Source organism: Theropithecus gelada, chromosome 10 (assembly GCF_003255815.1).
Source record: "Theropithecus gelada isolate Dixy chromosome 10, Tgel_1.0, whole genome shotgun sequence".
NCBI classification, from domain to species: domain Eukaryota; kingdom Metazoa; phylum Chordata; class Mammalia; order Primates; family Cercopithecidae; genus Theropithecus; species Theropithecus gelada.
Genome location: NC_037678.1, coordinates 3547095 through 3566209, shown reverse-complemented (window position 1 = coordinate 3566209; position 19115 = coordinate 3547095). Strand labels below are relative to the sequence as shown.

The following is a 19115-nucleotide window of genomic DNA, read 5'->3' as shown; positions in this document are numbered from 1 at the left end:
CTGGAGTGCAGTGGCCGGATTTCAGCTCACTGCAAGCTCCGCCTCCTGGGTATATGTCATTCTCCTGCCTCAGCCTCTCCAGTAGCTGGGACTACAGGCACCCGCCACCTTGTCCGGCTAGTTTTTTTTTCGTATTTTTAGTAGAGATGGGGTTTCACCGGGTTAGCCAGGATGGTCTCGATCTCCTGACCTCGTGATCCGCCTGTCTCGGCCTCCCAAAGTGCTGGGATTACAGGCTTGAGCCACCGCGCCCGGCCGAACTGTGGGACATTTTAAATAGCTTTATGTATGTGTAGTCTGTGGTCCACTAAAGGGGGGAAACAGAAAAAACATTGGAAGAAATAATACTTAATTTAAAAAAATTGTATGGAAACTGTAAACCTGTAGAATTGAGGATGTGAATGAATGCCAACCGAGCAGAAAACATGAAGAAAACCAGTCCAAGGCACGTCATAATCCAGTCGCCCAAAACTACTAATATAGAGAAAACCTCAGAAGCATCCAGAGAAGAGACACCCTGCATCACAAAGGTAAGCCTGACAGCAGAAGTCTCATTGGAAGCATCAAGCCCGAAGACAAGGGGGCAGCCTATTTGGACTCTTCAAAGAACCACAAACCAGAGAAACCTGTTAACCAGCAAACGTATCTTTCAGAAATGGAGGCGAAATCCGTGCTGTTTCAGACATATAAAAGCTAAAGGAATTTGTCACCAGGAGACCGGGATACCTGCATGACAAGCAATAGGTAAACTTGGAGGTGGAAGGAACATGGTCCTAGATGACCATGTGGACCTGCACAAAGATTGAGGAGTGCCCAGACTGGCAACTCTAGGAATGCATTGAAACCCTTTTTCTAGTTATTGAAATATCTTCAGAAACAATCAGATGGTTAAAGCAAACACAGTAACAGTGTACTGTGGGTTTTCTAACACACTCTGCAGTGCGATGAAGATGGCAGGAGCACAGGCACCGGCAGGGAGAGATGGAAGTAGATTGTGATAAGGCGCTCACGCTGTGCTGCCTGTGAAGCCGGGTAATCATATCTGGAGGAAACTGTGGTAAGGCAAGGACACATACCGTAAGCCCTACAGTCGCCGCTAACATCACCAGACAGAGCTATGGCTAATAAGCTAACACAGGAGATAAAGTAGATTATATAAAATACTCAATATAATAGAAGGCTAGAAAAAGGAAAAGTGGAACAGAGAACAGATGGGACAGTTGGGCCACAAATAGTGGTATGACAGGTTCTAACTCGGCCGTGTCAGTAAGTGTGTTCAATGCAAATGATCTAAACACTTCAATTAAAAGGCAGATCTTGTCAGATTGGATTAAAATCAACACGCAACTATGTCCTTCACACGAGGGTTCTTTGGACGGAGGGTGGGAGAGGAGAAAGCAACTCAGAACGAAAGCTCTGCAGGGGTTCCTTTCAGGTATTAAGCTGAATATAGTTTCCATACTTTGGGGCATGGTACCTCAAACCGATAGCCCCAGCACTTTGGGAGACTGATGCAGGAGGATTACTTGAGCCTAGCAGTTTGGGACCAGCTTGGGCAACATAAAGCAACCCTGTCTCTTTTTAAAAAAAATTAGCTGGGCATAGTGTAGTGGCAGACATGTGCCTGTGGGCCTAGCCATGTGGGAGGCTGAGACGGGAGGATTGCTTGAGCCCAGGAAGTCAAGGCTGCAGTGAGCCGTGATCATGCTGCAGCCTGGGTAACAGAGCAACACCCTGTCCCCTGTCTCAAAATAAAAAAAGAAAAAAAAGAAAAAGCCCACAAATATGAAGACACAAATAGTTTAGATATAAAATGATGGGAAAAGATATTTCATGCTAACACCAATCTAAAGAAAACAGTAATGTCTATATTAATGGCAAACAGATTTCAGAATATACTATCAAGTATCAAGAGGATCATTTCATGATAGAGTGGGTCAGTTAATCAATTGGACATGATTTTAAGTGTTTATGCATCTAATAAGACTATCAAAATATACAGCAAAATCAGATAAAAATGCAACAAGAAATGGACAGAGACACAGTCACAGAAGGAGATTTCGATCTCTTCTTTTCAGTAAGTGATAGAACAAGTAGAAAATCAGGATATATGAAGCTTGAAAACACTGTCAACAAACTTGACTTAATTTTTATGGAAAATTCCAAGAGTGCACGTTCTTTTTAATTTGGCACATGAAACATTTACCGAGATAGACCATGTGTTGGGCCATTAGAAAAGTCTCAATAAATCTTAAAGGATTCAAGAAAGATGAAGTACTTCTTGTGTTCTCTGAGCACAATGAAATTAAATTAGCAATAATTAGTAAGATACCTGGGAAATCCTAAATATTTCTAAATGAATTAACACACTTTCAAGTAACCCATGGATCGTAGAAGAAACAAAAGGGAAATGAGAAGGTATTTTGAAGTGAATGACAATAAAATCCAACATTTCAAAATTTGTGGGATGCAAAAGAGCAGTACTTAGAAATGTATAGTACTTCCCTTACAGGGAAACCTAGAGCACCAAGCAGTACTTAGAGGTAAACGTATAGTATTGAGTGTGTGAGAAGAGGCTGTGCTTGGAGGGAAACGTATGATACTGAGTGAGTGAGAATAGGCTGTGCTTAGAGGGGAATGTATAGTACTGAGTGTGTGAGAAGAGGCTGTACTTGGAGGGAAACGTATAGCATAGAGTGCATGGCAAGACGGCCGTGCTTAGAGGGAATCATATAGTATTGAGTGTGTGAGAAGACGGCAGTACTTAGAGGGAAACGTGTAGTACTATAGAGAAGTGCAGACTGGTATCCATCGTGAACATAAATGTAAGGATCCTGAACAGATTTTAGTAAATCACATCCAGCAATACACATCCTGATTATGTAGGGTTTATCCTAGAATGTGAGGTTGATTTTCAGTCAGTGTAATTCATTTTTATTAATATATTTAAAAAGAAGAATAAACCCATAAAAATCATCTCTATATATGCAGAAAAAGCATTTGACACAATCCAGTATCCACTCCCAATGAAAACTCTCAGTAAACAAGAATAGAAAGGAACTTTTGAAGCTGGATAAAGAGCATGTTCCATGTTTAAACCTATAGCTGACATTATAGGAAAGGGTGTCAATGGAAAGCTTTACCCCCAAATCAGAAACATGGGAACAGTGTTCCTTCCTTCCACTTCTGTCCGGTATGTGTGCTGGAGATTCTGGTGGCAGAAAGACAAAAACGTGCTTTCTTTTTTTTTTTTTTTTTGAGACGGAGTCTCACTCTGTCGCCCAGGCTGGAGTGCAGTGGCCGGATCTCAGCTCACTGCAGCTCCGCCTCCCGGGTTCACGCTGTTCTCCTGCCTCAGCCTCCCGAGTAGCTGGGACTACAGGCGCCCGCCACCTCGCCCAGCTAGCTTTTTGCATTTTTTTTTTTTTTAGTAGAGACAGGGTTTCACCGTGTTAGTCAGGATGGTCTCGATCTCCTGACCTCGTGATCTGCCCGTCTCGGCCTCCCAAAGTGCTGGGATTACAGGCTTGAGCCACCGCGCCCGGCCAAAAACGTACTTTCATTTATTCGTACATACATACAAGTGTAAGTGGCATCCAGACCAAAAAGGAAGAAGTAAAACTCTCTGCTTTTGCAGACAACATGATCATCTTTTTTGAAAGTCTAATGGCATTCACAAAAAAGCTACTAGAAAGAATAAGAGTTTATTTAGCAAAGGTTCAGGATACAAGATTTACATACAATTTTTTTTTTTTTTTTTTTTTTTTTTTTGAGACGGAGTCTTGCTCCATTGCCCAGGCTGGAGTGCAATGGCACGATCTCGGCTCACTGCAAGCTCCAGCCTCCCGGGTTCACGCCATTCTCCTGCCTCAGCCTCCTGAGTAGCTGGGACTACGGGTGCCTGCCACCATGCACGGCTAATTTTTTGTATATTTAGTAGAGACGGGGTTTCACTGTGTCAGCCAGGATGGTCTCGATCTCTTGACCTCGTGATCCACCCGCCTCGGCCTCCCAAAGTGGTGTTTTTATATACTCACAGTAAGAAATGAGAAATTGAAATTGAATGAACAATACAATTTATAATAGCATGAAAACATGAAATATTTAGTGAAAACACTATGATAAAATATGGAATAGGCCCGTACACTGACAACTACAGAACAATGCAGAGAGAAATTAAAGATGACCTAATCACGTTCAGAGATCAGACGACTCGAGAGTATTAAATGTCAGCTCTCACCAAACTGATCGTACATTCTACTCAGTTGCAATCAAGATCCCAACATGCTTTTCTATAGAAATTGGCAAGCTGATTTTTAAATTCATATGGAAATACCAAGTCCTTAGAATGCCTAAAACAACACAAAGATGAACAAAGTTGAAGGACTTTGTTCACTGTTTTCTTTTTTTTTTGTTCACATTAGCCGATTTCAAGAATTATAAAGCTTCAGTAATCAAGACAGCATGGTGCTGCCATTGAGATAGACAAAGAGATCAATGGAATAGAAGATAGTGCTGAGAAACGGAACCGTGCATATGTGCACAATTATTTCCAAAAAGGTACAAAAGAAATTCAGTGGCAAAGCATCTATTTGTTATGCATATCATCGTTACATATGTTGGGCAAATGAAGAAGTTCCAATTGAAAATTCACGTCGGAGGAAGAAGTTTGAATGCATACTTTGTGCCACGTTAAAAACTTACCTCAAAATGAATCAGAGACCTATGTTTTGTTTAGTTTTTTAAATTTCTTTTTATTTCTATAGGTTTTTGGTGAACCGGTGGTATTTGGTTACATGAGTAAGTTCTTTAGTGGTGATTGGTGAGATTTTGGTGCAACCATCTCCCGAGCGGTATATACTGAACCCAGTTCGTGGTCGTTTATCCCTCACCAGCTTCCCACCCTTTTCCCGAGTCCCCAACGTCCATTGCGTCGTTGTCATGCCTTTGAATCCCATGGCTTAGCCTGGTGGGGGTGGGAGACTAGTCTTCTAAGTGAAGTAACTCGGAGACCTATGTTTGAAACCTAAAGCTGTAAAACTTCCGCAAGGAAACACAGAGCATCTGTGTGTGACCTCAAGCTAGGCACACAAGATTTCTGGGAATAATGGCCAAACCCTCAGACATTAAAGACAGCTTGGACAAATAAATCAGACTTTACCAAAATTAGAATCTGCTCTTCAGATGATGCTGTTCTGTTAATATAATGAAAAGACAAGCTAAAGACTGGGCGAGCTTTCCAGAAGTGCAGGTTGTGACAGAGCCTAGGGCCAGGCCCGCCTTCTAGACTCTCCCTGTCTTGTCCAGCCCACTCTTCTTCCCTGGGCAGCTGTCGAACTGCGGGTTCCCTGGCCATGGAGTGTAGTCAGGGCCCCTGGAGCTTCAGGCACCCCGGGAAGTGGCTCTGTCACCTGCATTTTTAAAGGAAGTAAATCAGACTTTCTGTTGCCTCCTCCTATGAAAATGACCCTGCTTTGGAGGGGTTTGCTGAGTAGCTCACAAGCACATCTGTGAAGTGAAAATGATTTAATACCTCGTTGCTTCAATTCCATGTAGCTCTAGAAGAAGTTGTATTTTAGATTTTGTTACTGTCAAAAAAATAGACCTCAATACCTCTCTAGAGATGAAAAGATTGCGTGTTGTGGTGTCAGATAAACACCATTTCTTTACAACCTGCCAGGAGGCTTTATTTCATTCTGCGCTCATGTTTGCTGAGGTTCTGAGAGTGAGTGGTTGCGTTCCTGTCCCTCGGTCCCTGTCCCTCACGGCCCAGGAATGAACCTAGTGTGACCTCTTTCTGGGGTTGTGCTGGCAGCCACTTCGGTCTCGCCTGTCTGTGCATGCTTAGCTGTGTCTTGGGTCTGACCTGTCTTCAGCCCCGTCCTTGTGTTGAGCGTGTGAGAAGACAGTTGTGTGGCACGACCTTGACATTAAATTGAATGGTGGAGAAGTTATCTTGAGGGAATGTGTTTGCAGTTTGGCCTCTGCCTTGCAGTCTGGTTGGATCTCAGCCCTCAGGGCCATTTGGTGATGGTGGGAGCATTCTGTTTGCCCCCAAATGTGGGACACCACCGCACGATCCTGATGCTAATGTCCCAGAGTTGGTGTCAGACTCTACAAGCTAAGGGCTCAGTCCTCAACAAGACCACCCTCGCTTCAGATGCCAGCCGCACCTCAGTGGTCCCCAGGCCACCTGCATCTCTGCCCAACTGGCTGTAAATTCAGTGGTGTCCATAACTTGCTCAGGTTTGATTATTCATTAGAATGGCTCATGGGACTCGAGAAAGTCGGTGATTATGATTCCAGTTTTATGTACAGGTTGGGAGGACCAGCCAAATGTGGAGAAGCATGGGACGAAATCTGCAAGAGTCCCGGGGACGCAGCGCTTCCATACCCCTCCCCACGGGACCGGGGGACGCAGCGCCTCCATACCCCTCCCCACGGGGCCGGGGGACGCAGCGCCGCCATACCCCTCCCCACGGGGCCGGGGGACGCAGCGCCGCCATACCCCTCCCCACGGGGCCGGGGGACGCAGCGCCTCCATACCCCTCCCCACGGGGCCAGGGTGCTAGCTCTCCTGCCATAGCCATGTGTTCACCAACAAGAAAGCCCCTCAGAGCTTGGTTCATTGCGGTTCATTGCATTGGCCAGATGACTGAAGGGTGCCAAGCTCGGTGCCCAAGCTCCCTCCTCCTTCCTCCCTTCCCCTCACCCAGGCTTACCTGACTCTACAACCTGAGGCCTTAATGTGCTCACTGGTGTCCAGCCCAGACTCGGCTGCTGCCCAGAGGAGACCTGCCGGCAGCCTGGATCTTGGCCAGGGCTCCTGGCTGCCGCTGCTGGGGCAGGGATGGCAGGAGCCCTGCCTGTTTGCCTGTAGGGATTTGCCAGTGAGTGTCCCGTGCCGGGAAAGTGGAGTTGTGGGTCCATGATTCTGCTGCTCTTCCTCGAGCCCCATCTCTCTCCCCTGTTCCCTTCCAGCTCAGGCCTGCTGTCCCGTCGGAGGCCTTGGTGAGCGGCCACAGTGCTCTGTCTTGAGCTGTCAGCCCCTGACTGCTTCCCCCACAGAGTGGGCTGGGCCGGGGCTGCTGCTCATCCTGGGTCTGAACCCTTCCCTCCTTCTGCCCACCCTTGGAGTGAGTGGCTCTTGGTGTTCTGGCTGGTGAGTGTGACTGGACCCTGCTTGTTGGGGACCTGGCTTTTCTAGCTGTCCGCGACGTCAGCCAAATGCAAATGAGAAAGGAGGTGGACTCAGAGCGAGGGGCCTCTTGGTGCGGAGGGGCCCTGCTCACTGTCAGTGGCTCTTGCTTTTGTTCTTTTTTATCTTTTAACCGATTAGAGAATTGAAATCTTCCCCCAAAATCAAAGCCTATTCATGGCTGTCCCAGCCAAAGCGTGATGTATTTGTGTCTGTTTTCGGCTTTGCGCAGGGGGTTGAAAGGTTTTCTTTGTCAGGTGTCTGAGTGTGAGCAATTGTGCTGCTCCTCGGGCCATAAATCTGCGTAGTGTCTGGTCCTGCATAAACAGTGTGTTTTTCATGCCAAGTCAATGGGATACATGTTTTTTCCTTTTTAGCATAAATCCTGGGACACAATGTGTTTGCATAATTTATTTTTATTTTTAATCAAGAAGACAAGATGTTTCAGCAGAATTTTCGGTCTGTGGATCTGCTGTTTAAAGTGCTGAGAAAAGTGTTCAACAAATATTGTGGTTGTTTCTCCAGCTTGCCAATATGACACATCTCTTCCTGGTGACTTTACAACAATAACATTGCCTTGCCCTGCCACATAAGGGCTTTATGGAAGAACCTTTTCCGCCTGAAATATGACAATAATTACACCTGCCTGCTCATTCACTGTAGGTATACTCTTATTTCCAGTGAAATGGAAATTTCAAATTCAGAATTATTGCCAACCAAATTACCTTTATCAGTGAAAGAGCATCTGCTTGCAATTACTTATAAAATAAGAAAAATGAATCCTTTCGGCGTGTGCATTTGCAGCTTTGATGTGTATAAATTGGAAGTAATGCCTGGAGTTTAGCAGCCCATCCTTCCCCGTGCCCAGACGGGAGGAGGCTCACCTGCTGGGGATGCACGTCCAGGGTGTGAGGCCCTGGCTGGCTGCGCCCGCCCCCTTCATGACCCGCTGCCAGAGAAGGCACGGAATCGTGGTAGGTGACCACTTCCGTGTGAAGAAGGACGCTGCCCGGTGCCTTCGGGTTGGATGTCCCATGGGCTTCAGAATCAAGCTGGCTTAGCCAGGCTGTGTTGGGTGACCCAGCGTAGCACTCGCCACAGAGTCCCTCGCTGTGGTCCCCATGGCCTCGTGCTGTACCTGCCGTCACCTCCGGGTGGGCGCGGATTTTGCCTTTTCGCTCCTTTCGGGATTTTGCCTTTTCGCTCCTTTTGTCAGGCCGAAGGCACTCAGGACTCAGAGGGCTTGTGATTTGGATGCAGTGCACAGCTTTGTTTTTGCTGTTTGCTGCAGGCTGCTGAGACCCCGGCGGGCAGAAATAGGCCTTGTCTTCCTGGTATCTTTGCTTTCAGAGGCAGCCCTGGGACGTGGAGCCCCCTGGTAAATCTTTCCTTAAGGAACCAATGAAAGAGGAGCCTCTCGTCCTGGAATGGCCTTGCCTGTGCTGTTGTGAGGTTAACACTGTGTCCGGTTTTCTGGTTAATTCCTCGTGACTGGGTGTTCTTGCAGATGTCCTGGGCTTTGCCCTGAGGAGGGTGGGTGGCTGTGCCCAGGGTGCAGGTGCCCAGAGACGCAAGGGTGGGTCCATGCTTTGCTCTGGCGGGGTCATTTCGAGGGGACAGAGTGGGGCAATCCTCAGGCCCATTTTGGCTTGGCCGCCTCCTTGTGTGCACCTTTGGACAGGTCCCCTCACCTGCCTCACCTGACAGGTGCAGGGCCAGGGTCCCCAGGGTCAGGGTGTGAGATGCATGTCCCCCTTCAGGAACTGTGCAGTGGGAATTCTGTGCAGGTCAGCTGGCCATTGTGCTCTGGCCGGAATGGGCTCCTTCTCCTCAAGTCAGCATCCCTCAGGGAGGGGCTGAGGTCTTGGTGGTCTCTGTGCTTTCCACCCCGCAGTCCCTGCAAGTGGGTTAATTTGTACTCTGTTTAGTTACCACAATGACAGGTGTTCCAGAAATATTGATATGTGTTTAAACTTTCAAGTCTGTTTCTTGCCAGTTTGTGTTGGAAAGGTGTTGCCTGCCTCCCAGGCCCATGGTAGAGTTGTCTGTTTCCCCAGGTGAGGATATGCCGAGCCCTGGCGCAGGTGGGCTACTGCTGCTCTAGGCAGGTCACAGACCAGCCGGTGAGCCACGGCTCCTCTTCCGCGTGTGACTCTGTGGTGCGTACCTTCCCCAGCAGTCACTTCGTCCTCATCCATGGCAGAGGCCGCCCTGGGTGCCAGGCTGCCCGGTTAACAAACGTGTGCCATGCACACATCACACGTGATGGGCCATGGCCTGCCTTGGTGCTGGTCTCTGAGCCCAGACAAAGTCCCTGCCCTCAAGGAAGTCACAGTCTAGAGGATAAGATCCTCTGGCAAGTCCCACCCACACCAGGTCCCCGAGGCTGGGTCCAGGGCCTGGCCCGGGGAGTGCTTGGTTGAGAGCCCTCATCATACACTGGGCTTGGTTCTTACTGTATTCGTGCCTGGAGTGAGAGGAGAGAGGGAGTGGATGCGAACACAAACCCGAAGGGAAGAACGCTCAGGCTCTGTAGAGCCCTGTCTAAAGTTGCCTGAAGCCTCCTGTGTAAAATGTGGGCTCAGCACTTGTGTCCTGGTGATTAGCCTATGACTGTCCCACTGCTGCCTTGGTACATTGGGGCCCTGCCCTGGCAGCATTGGAGAACCTTCAGAACAGTGGCCAGACAGGGATGCGCAGTGTGGCCGTGTGTCCCAGGAGGCCCCAGGCTGCTGACTTCAGCTCATCTCTATGGCAGAACTTCATTCACGCCAGTGCAAGGCGGCACCCACTTGCTGCAGCCCAGATGTCCACACGGAGCTGTGGACTGGGAGTGGCCAGTGAAACCAGGTGCCACCTGCCAGGCCAGTTACCTGCCTTGGAGCATTCCTTTCACACTGCCATGCCAGGCCACCCTGTGTGTCCCCTCCTTCCTCAGGTGCTGTGTTTCGGGCAGTGATTTTCCTCTGGAGCTGTCGCTGTTGTCCTGGCTGCTCTTCCCCAAGTGGTCAGCTTCATAGAAGCTCATTGAAGAATGACCTTTGTTGAGTAAAAAAATGTGCAAAAGAGCCTTGTTGAGTAAATGGAGTCATTTTCTAAACAGCTGGTTTTACATGTTCATCAGACTGGAATTCCACGTGTCAGTGCGCTGGGGCAGCAGAGGCTGGTAGCAGCCCGGGCGGACTTCCGCCCTCCAAGGGGCACGGGCATAGGTCAGGCCTGGCTGGTGGAGCCCCCTCAGGGCTTCATAGAACTTTCTATTGGTTTAGTTTTGTAGCTGCAGATTAACTTCAGGTTAGAAATGATTCTGGAAGTTCTTTGAGAAGAACGTCATGCTCTAGGGTGTGGCTGGAAAACTCCTCGCTGTTGCCGTGTTGAGAAATAGAAGTAGAGGAGGACGGCCAGGCTGGGAATGTGTCTGTCTTCCAGTTACCCATTTGCTCTCTGTACTCATTCGTTCATCACAGTCACCTGACAGACACTCACAGACACTCAGTTGTGTGTACTGGGGGCCAGGGAAACAAAGACGACACAGACCTGGACCCACACCTGACCGGCTCACACCCCAGAGTGGGCAGGCGCCCTGAGCGCTTATGCACCTTTCGTGATAAATGCGTCCGTAGAGGTGTGTATAGAACCAAGAAGAGGGGAAGACTCACAGCGTGGGGTGTTTCTGGAAGCATCTAGGAGTTTTGACGTCCAGGTAGCCTCGCACTGGGCAGAGACAGGTGCCCTGGTGGAAGGCTGCCATGAGGGTGAGCCCGGGACACGGGAAGCCTGCATGGTGGCGTGGGTGTTGTTGGTTACCTGGTGCCACTGCAGGAGGCACGGCGTTGCAGGGGAGGGCAGCGGTTGAAGGCCGAGGAGGGAGTGGGGGTCTGGTGCCTTTCTTAGGCACTCTAACTTCATTCTGGGGGCCAGTGTTTCTTCATCTGTGGGCCATTTTTTGGGATCCTGAGACACCTCCTGGCACCCCCTTTGGTCTCTCCGTCCCCCGATGAGCAGCCGTGAGGTTAAATTCTGCCTGAGCTGCGGCCTCAGGGGCCCCCTGGCCGCACTGCTTTGTTTCCTCCACTCGCCCTGCTGCCCTTTACTTACGAGACTGTGGGAACCATTTCTTGGTAGTGAAATTAGTTTTATTTTTAAAATAAATGTCTTTAATAAAGCACCAGCGGATTAGAAGGAAGCTGTTAAGTGAGCAACATGCTGGCGCCGCCTCGACTTGCACTGCAGCCCTCCCCTCCCTCGGCGTGGAGCTCCTGGAGCGGGTGCCTGAGCCACTGGGACCCGACCTTCCTGTCTCTGGGAGCCTGCATGGTGCCACATCCTTGTGTGAACTGCCCTCTGAGGTGTTTCCAGTGCGGAGGTGTCACTGGCACGTCAGCATCTTCTCCAGAGTCTCTGACATCCCACCTGGAAGAGTCTGATTGAGAGAGTCGAGATGAGAATCTGTATTTTAACAGCTCCTGTGGTGATGAGGATGAAGAGGAGGGGGAGGAGGAAGATGAAGACACGATGATGTCCAGCCCTGTTTGGGAATCCCTGAGGTCACTGCCAAGCCCACTGCACCCTGGCGTCAGGCCCTCCTCACCCCCAAAGCAGGCCCATGCATTCCCTGTCCCTCGGCTACTCTGGGCCTGGCTCCTCAAACGTTTCTAGCCCAACACCTTTCAGAAGTGCTCCACGGCGGGGGAGGCAATCCCTGGCCTACGTGCTGGGGACTTTGGACGACGGAGCTCGAACAGGCCCAGTGCAGAGATGAAATTTCATCGAAATCGCGATTTTATCCTAACAACTCATGATGATAATTGACCTTATGGCATATTATGCATTGGTTTTGGTTTCAATACACAAATAACATTTTCAGTCGCTCAGAGTAAACTGTCCTTGCTGCTTGCGTGTGACCCTCTTTGCTTGCAGCCGACTGTGGCACTGATGCGTCAGGCTCCCTGAGTCATCAGGCACTTGCATTCCCAGCCACTCATCCACCCAAATGTTCCACCTCTGAAGCTCTCGTGGGGGCAGGGGAGACAGGTGGGCTTGCTAATGAAGATGTGTGGGCATCTATGGCTAAGTGTGTGTGGTGTGCGCCAGACCTCTTCATAAAGCAAAAAGCAGACCAACCCCCTGCTGTAGCAACTGAGTGTCTGAGCAGATGCCATCTGGAGGAGCCGCCCTGCAGGCTGCTCTGCTGCCAGGGACCCCCACCCCCGCCTGCCTCCTGGTCCTGCCTGGCCTGCTTGTACCTGCTCTCTGCAGGCCTGGAGCTCTTGGTGCTCACGTTTGTTACTGCAGAGGCAGCGCACAGTGGTGGGTGTGTGTGTGGGTGCCTCTGGGTCCAGGCAGCCTCCTGGAGGGCATTCCTTTGGGCCGTGGGCAAGGCAGTCCAGTCTCCCTGGTGACTTCCGCCCGGGCTGGTCCCTGGGGCTCAGAGGGGAGCCTTTGCTGTTCTGCTCCGCCAAGTCGTGCAGTTTCCACAGTTAATTATTCATGTCCTGTTGGAATGAAAGGGAAGCCCAAAAGCTCACACAACAGTCTGTTCTCTTTTCCTTTCTTTTATGGGGGAAAAACACAGGGTCTCCCTCCCTCGTCCAGGATGGAGTGCAGTGGCGTAATCTCGGCTCACTGCAGCCTCGAACTCCTAGACTCAAGCAATCCTCCTGCCTCAGCCTTCTGAGTAGCTGGGACTACACATGCACGCCACCACGTTTCTCATGTTTTTGTAGAAACAGGGTCTCACTTTGTTGCCCAGGTGGATCTCAAACTCCTGGCTTCAAGCAACCTTCCCACCTCAGCCTCCCAAAGAGCTGGGATTACAGCTATTGTGCCTGGCCACATTCTCTTATCTTTCCACAGGAAAATAATTTCCATAATGAAATCCAAATATGATGTCCTGTATCCTCCTCATCGCCCAGATTCTAGGCCTATATAAAATAAATCAAATCCTACTTCCAAAAAACATTCTTTAGCTATCTGAAAATAACTATAATCGCAAGTCTCTTTTAACGAAGCACAATAATTAATTATTCACTGTCGTGTTGGAATGGAGCGTGTGTTGCTGTGTCTACCCCACAGTGTGAACCAAAGCCTCGTCCTGCAGGCGTCCCCGACACCCGGCCCTACAGGAGCCCTGCCCCAGCACGTTTGCTGTGGTCAGCTGAGGACAGCAGTGGTTTAGGGGAGGAGGGCGACAGTGAGGACAGAGACAGCGAAGGGACCAGCTCCCATCACAGCAGGGTCCCATCATGGGACCAGAGCTGCCCATGCTTTTCCAGGGCCAGCCTAGTGGCGCCTGCTTGGAAACCAGACCCCGTCCTTAGGTGAGGGCAGCCCTGAAGTCCAGGCCGGCACTTGCATGTCCTGGCAGAGCTCCTGGTCCGTCAGGTGGAGGGCATTGCAGGATGGACCCTCCTGTTCCTCTTCCCCCTGCTTCTCGCTTGTTGCTGAAATATTGCAAGTTACCAGGGACTTGAGTAAAACAAACCAGTAAACAGAACAGTAGCTTTTCTCTGGCATTTGTTTATATGCCGTTTCTAGAACTTTCTTTGAGGGAATGGCGATCCCTGTGAAGTGTTTCCGGGTCACTTCTCAGGACAAGCCAGGGTCAGGTAAGCGTGGCGAGAAGGAAGGTGTAACTTGGAAGTAGGGTAAGGAAGTGAGCTGCAGAAAGAAGGCTCTCAGCTGCCCTCGGGGGCACCCGCATTTTAAAAACCAAGGATCCACTGTCCGGCTCACTTGGGCAATAATTAGTAATGATTGTTTGTTTTTATAAAGCAGTAACCGTTCTTCTAGGCCCTTTAGAGTAGGACTTCATGGACAGAACATTGGAAAGAGGAGCATAGGCACCATGATTGCCGGGATTTTGCCTCCAGGAGTGACACCTCCAGGACTCTGCAGGGGATGAGGCAGGGAGCACAGGGTCTGAGCTCAGGCTGCAAATCTGCCGCCCACTGCAGCTTGATGAGAGGGGAGCTCCTGGGGCTGGTGCGGGCCTGTGCTTCTGGGAGCGATGCTTGGTAAAGCCTGCCTCTTTCCAGAGGCCCAGCTGTCTTCAGGGGTGTCCCCATCCTGGAATCGAGGGGTGCCCTCCACCTGGCCTGCAGGCCTCATGTCCCACTTGCTCACTCAACAGTCGGGTCCAGGCATAGGTGGAGCATTTCCCTGGACAAGATTGGGCCCCTCTTGAGGAGCTGGCAAGCTCATCTCCTCTCTCTCTCTAAGCTCCCCCGGGACACCAGCCTAGGTCTGTGGAGCTTGTGTGGGACGGGGAAAGAGCGTCTATCTGTGGAGCCCCACGGTGTGGGTGTCAACCCAAGCCCCCTCCCCCCATCTTCCTGGGTGTTAGGGCGTGACGTGCCCGGACGTGGCCATGATTATAATCATCACATCAGCAGCACCATCAGCTTTCGTTTTCCTGTAGGAAGAGAGAGCCGTAGTCTCCCGTTAATAGAATTAGTTCTTTGCTCCTTAGGGGTTGTTGCTTGGGATTCCCTGTTGGAGTGGGGTTCTGGGGCGGGCACAGGGCCTTGGGGGCACCAGTGACCTGGCTGCCAGTGCCTCCAGAGCGCACCCCTGACAGCCTTGGGGCCTGTGTTTGTTTTGTGCAGAGCAAGTGCACCGGCACCTGGACCAGCACGAGGTGAGATACCTGCAGTTTGCCTTCCGCTGGATGAACAACCTGCTGATGAGGGAGGTGCCCCTGCGTTGCACCATCCGCCTGTGGGACACCTACCAGGTGAGCTCTCCTTCCGCTCTCCGCCACGGGGGTGCCAGGAGCCGGGCCGCTTCCTGTTGCCTTCTGCCCTGGGCCTGTGTGCTGCGTTCGATTGTGCCCTCAAAACGCTCTCTCCATTGCAATGTGGTCTTTAAAAAGTATACTCCTGGCCGGGCATGGTGGCTCACGCCTGTAATCTTAGCACTTTGGGAGGCCGAGGTGGGTGGATTTCCTGAGCTCAGGAGTTCAAGACCAATCATGGGCAACATGGCGAAACCCCGTCTCTACTAAAAACACAAAAAATTAGCTGGGCGTGGTGGCACACGCCTGTATTCTTAGTTACTCAGAGGCTGAGGCATGAGAATTGCTTGAACCTGGGAGGCGGAGGTTGCAGGGAGCCGAGATTGCACCACTGCACTCCAGCCTGGGTGGCAGAGTGAGACTCCATCTGAAAAAATAAATAAATAAGAATAAAAAGTGTATTCCTGGCATGGTTTTTATCTGAGGAGATGTAAAACAGGGAAAAGAACTTCGGGCCGTTCTCTTTGTGGCTGAGTTTCATTCTGCCTGCACGGTGACAGCAGCCTTGAACGCGCTGGGAAGTTACATTCTGAGCAGTGTGCTAGGAGGATGCCAGGGATGCCGGTGACTCTGCTGTGAGTTTGAGCCGCATCTGCCAAAAAACTCATGCTCGGGACTCACACCTTGTCTATATTTTGAGTTACATATAATAAAGAGTTTTAAAAAATCACAGATTCAGTGTGCTATGAAATTTTCTACTCTTCACCAGTTCTGATGAAATTCAGTTCTTCAGGAGATTGAGTTTTCTGGAACAAGCCACTTCTGTTCCCTTGAGTGTCCCATCACTTATTCTAGCACCTTTTCATTTTGTTTGAGATGTTTGCTGAAGCAGAGGCGGTGCTGTGGGGGGTTTCTGCGCCAGCCTTTCATCATCGGTTACAAATAGCAGGCACCATTATGTGGGATCGGGAATCAAATCTCTACAGAGTGCGAAAGAAAGACGCGTATGGCTGGTTTCCATCCCGGCACCTCAAGAGCTAGGCTTTCTACTGCAGTGAGCACAGCCCTTCATGGGCTGTGTGTTCGGGCTTTGCAGGGGGGCAGCCGCCCTTGGAGGTTGATGCTGGGCGTTTCTGGAAAGGAGAGCTCTAGGCGGGAGGCTTTTTCTGAGGCTGCTTCGGTCCCAGGCACTGCTTCGGGTCCCAACTTTGGTGCCTTGCCCGTGGAGGTGGGGAGGGCTGGGGGTCCCAGAGCTGCTAGGAAGGGCCTGGGGGGTCTTTCTGACCAGCTGCTCCCCACAGGGCCTCAGGCTAGATGCATTCTTCCCACAGAACGGGGTGCCTGCTGGGCCTCCGTGCTGTCCAGTCTCTTATTCTGAGCCTGTTTTCGTCTGAGTCCTCTAGAACGATGCCCCAAAGCTTTGTTCCTGACACCGGTTGCTGGTCAGTGTGCCCCTTGGTGGGTGTGAGTGTTTCGTGACTCTGAAGGCCTGTATTTTGACTTTGCTTTTCCTTCATGCCGCTTGTCTGGTCTAATGATCTCACTACGGAAATTATCACCAGTCAGCAGCCTGTCATTCGTGTCTGCGACTTGGGTTTTGCTCTTCGAAGTGTTTGGCAGCTACAGAATTTCTGGCCAGCAGCATTTGCTGGGACATAAAGCCTTACCTTGGGCTGTTTGGTTAAAGTAGCTGTCAGTCTAGTGCTATTGATCAGCTCTCTGTAATATTACAGGAAACAAAACTTAATATCCTGTAAATTGCAAATGCTCTCCATTTTTGTGATTGGTTAGGTTGTTTGAGACCCAGACCTCCCTCATTAAACACAGAGCTCCTTGTAATACTGTCCCCATTATGAATAAATTAGTTATTAAGTCAGTCGCATTTTTGAGGAGCCAGAAAATGGATCGGCTTGCCCACGGTTCTGCACCACCTCCCTAAAACTCCTAATAGGTATTAAAACTTTAAGCACAATTGTGGCATCTTTATTGAGTTAATTTTCTTGAAATTAAATTTTGTCATGAATTGACTCATTTGTACCAGGGACTCATTCTCGAACTGACAGTACCCTGGTTATAAACCTCTTCATATCTTAAAAATTGGGGGTATTTCTATTTTACAGGGCCAAGTAACCATGAAATTGTATTGCATCTTTTGGCAATGAAAATACATAGTAATCATAGGAAAGCAATCGGGTGATTACTCTCCCCTAAACTGGGGTGTTTATTAGCTGAGCCATTACAGGTTTCAGTTACTCTTTAACCCCTTACAAGGTAGCTTAAAATCCTCTTGGGACATGTGTCAATAAAAGGTTGTTTATAAGCACCTATACTGTCCCAGGCCCTGAAATAGATAGTTCATAAAAACGAATGGGCCGGGCGCGGTGGCTCAAGCCTGTAATCCCAGCACTTTGGGAGGCCGAGGCGGGCGGATCACGAGGTCAGGAGATCGTGGCTAACACGGTGAAACCCCGTCTCTACTAAAAATACAAAAAAATGAGCCAGGTGTGGTGGCGGGCGCCTGTAGTCCCAGCTACTCGGGAGGCTGAGGCAGGAGAATGGCATGAACCCAGGAGGCGGAGCTTGCAGTGAGCCGAGGCACGCCACTGCACTCCAGCCTGGGCGACAGAGCGAGACTCCGTCTCAAAAAACAAAACAAAACAAACAAACAAACAAAAAACGAATGAGGGGCGTTGTCATGAAGGTGACAAAAGGCATGGAAGAAAAGCCGATGATGCAGAGAGAGCCCAGATGGAAGAGAATGGCCCTGCTCCCCCAGGGGTCGCGTGCTCCCTCATGGATGCATGCACTGGCCGTGGGGAAGCCACGGATGGGCGAGGCAGTCCCAGCTCCTGGAAGAACCCTAGCCCGTGAGAGCCAGTTTTGGGGTCCTCTGTAAAACACGGATGCCACTTTCCCTTTTGCCCCCATTTTTGGACAGTAGAAAAGACACACCCCACCCTCTAGAACCAGACCCCACTCAGCAGATCTCTGGATCTCTGTTGCCTTCAGCAACTCAGCTGAGTAGGCTCCCCAGGCAGCCGTGGCCCTACCGGGGAATGTGGTTCTGGTGGAGCCGTGAGTCATTTGTGCAGAGACGGCAGCTCCCACCTCCCATCAGCGAGGAGAGTTGCAGGGCCTCAGCGTGTGGTTGTATTAGTCTGCTCTTGCACTGCTGTAAAGAAACACCTGGCCGGACCCGGCGGCTCACGCCGTAATCCTAGCGCTTTGGGAGGCCGAGGGGTATGAGGTCAGGAGATCAAGACCATCCTGGCTAACACGGTGAAACCCCGTCTCTACTAAAAAAAATAGAAAAAAAAACTAGCCAGGCGAGGTGGCAGGTGCCTGTAGTCCCAACTACTCGGGAGGCTGAGGCAGGAGAACAGCGTGAACCTGGGAGGCGGAGCTTGCAGTGAGCCAAGATGGCACCACTGCACTCTACCCTGGGCGACAGAGCGAGACTCCGTCTCAAAAAAAACCACAAAAAAACAAACAAAAAAACCCACTTGAGGCTGGGTCATTTGTAAAGAAGAGGTTAAACTGGCACATGGTTCCAAAGAGGCTGTGGAGGAGGCATGGTGCTGGCATCGGCCCAGCTTCTGAGGAGGCCTCAGGAAACTTGCGATCATGGCAGAAGGTGGAGAGGAAGCAGGTGTGTCTTCCGTGGCTGGAGCAGGAGCAAGGCGTGAGGGAGGTGCCACGGACTTTTAAACAGCCCGATCTCAGGAGAGCTCACTCACTAGCATGGGAACGGCGCTGAGGGAGGGTGGTATTAAACCACTCAGGAGAGTCTGACCGCCTCATCACCACCTCCAGCATTGGGGATTACAATTCAACATGAGATTTGCTGGGGACGCAGATCCAAACGCTGTGTCAGCAGTGGTCATCGATGGCTGAGAGCAGGTGCGTGGGGGTGCGTGGAGCTGAATTCAGCCAGGATGACGGGGGCATCGGTAAGTCTGAGAAGTATGGCTCTAATGGGGAGAGGGAAGCTCAGATGGGGGGTGGGTGGAACCTGGGGAGGGCGATCCCACAGTGGGCGATCCCTGTGTAGCAGGACGAGCCGCAGACAAAACTCCTCAGACGCCGAGTTAAAGAAGGAAGGGGTTTATTCGGCCGGGGGCATCGGCAAGACTCCTGTCTCAAGAGCCGAGCTCCCCGAGTGAGCAATTCCTGTCCCTTTTA

General features: G+C 50.5%; 1 protein-coding gene across 3 annotated transcripts in view; it reads left to right on the top strand.

Moving 5' to 3' along the window:
* Nucleotides 1–19115, top strand: part of TBC1D22A (TBC1 domain family member 22A) — a 408925-nt gene that overhangs the window by 259425 nt on the left and 130385 nt on the right. For all 3 annotated transcript variants that reach the window (XM_025398760.1, XM_025398761.1, XM_025398762.1), the window contains one exon: nucleotides 14806–14933. In XM_025398760.1, coding sequence (XP_025254545.1) covers nucleotides 14806–14933 — 128 coding nt within the window. The remainder of the gene's footprint in view (nucleotides 1–14805; nucleotides 14934–19115) is intronic.